General features: G+C 59.7%; 1 protein-coding gene across 1 annotated transcript; it reads right to left on the bottom strand.

Annotated features, from left to right (window-relative positions):
- Window positions 1-206: 206 nt before the first annotated feature.
- Window positions 207-654, bottom strand: LOC103906317 (histone H3.3; the record flags this gene model as incomplete). Its single annotated transcript, XM_009288190.1, has 2 exons — window positions 207-362; window positions 484-654. Coding segments are annotated over 2 exons (300 nt in total), but the record flags the coding sequence as incomplete, so codon positions are not given.
- Between the last annotated feature and the right edge of the window lie 29 nt (window positions 655-683).

Raw genomic sequence — 683 nt, 5'->3', positions numbered from 1 at the left:
AAAAAAAAAAAAAGTAAGTGTACAAAAAGGGGGGGAGAAAAAAAAAAATCCAAAAAAGTCTCATAAACCCCTCAGAAGTCATGTGTTATTTTTGCCTGTACGTCGTCAGCTCTCGCGACGTGTCCCAGCCGCTACACACAGGAGCAGGAGAAACCCCCAGCCCAAGCGTTCCCCCCCCACCCCCCGCCTCCATCCCACCCCGGAGTCTCTCCTACCGCCCGGCGCCGGCCACCCTAAGCCCGCTCGCCGCGGATGCGACGGGCCAGCTGGATGTCCTTGGGCATGATGGTGACCCTCTTGGCGTGGATGGCGCAGAGGTTGGTGTCCTCGAAGAGGCCCACGAGGTACGCTTCGCTGGCTTCCTGCCGGGAGAAAGCCGCAGCCTCAGGGCGGGGAGGGGGGGAACATTTCTGGGAGACTTACGTGGCCCCGATATCCTCCCCCCCCCCAGGTATTGAGGCGCTGGGTGGGGTGGGGTCTCACCTGCAGCGCCCCGATGGCAGCGCTCTGGAAGCGCAGGTCAGTCTTGAAATCCTGCGCGATCTCCCGTACCAGGCGTTGGAAGGGCAGCTTGCGGATCAGCAGCTCCGTGGATTTCTGGTATCGCCGGATCTCCCGCAGGGCCACGGTGCCAGGCCTGCAAGGGGTTTCAGCAGTTAACGCGATAAAAAAAAAAAAAAAAA

Source organism: Aptenodytes forsteri, unplaced genomic scaffold (assembly GCF_000699145.1).
Source record: "Aptenodytes forsteri isolate BGI_AS27 unplaced genomic scaffold, ASM69914v1 Scaffold553, whole genome shotgun sequence".
Classification (NCBI taxonomy): Eukaryota; Metazoa; Chordata; class Aves; order Sphenisciformes; family Spheniscidae; genus Aptenodytes; species Aptenodytes forsteri.
The sequence above is the reverse complement of the archived record's forward strand: the minus strand, read 5'-3'. Positions and strand labels throughout refer to the sequence as shown.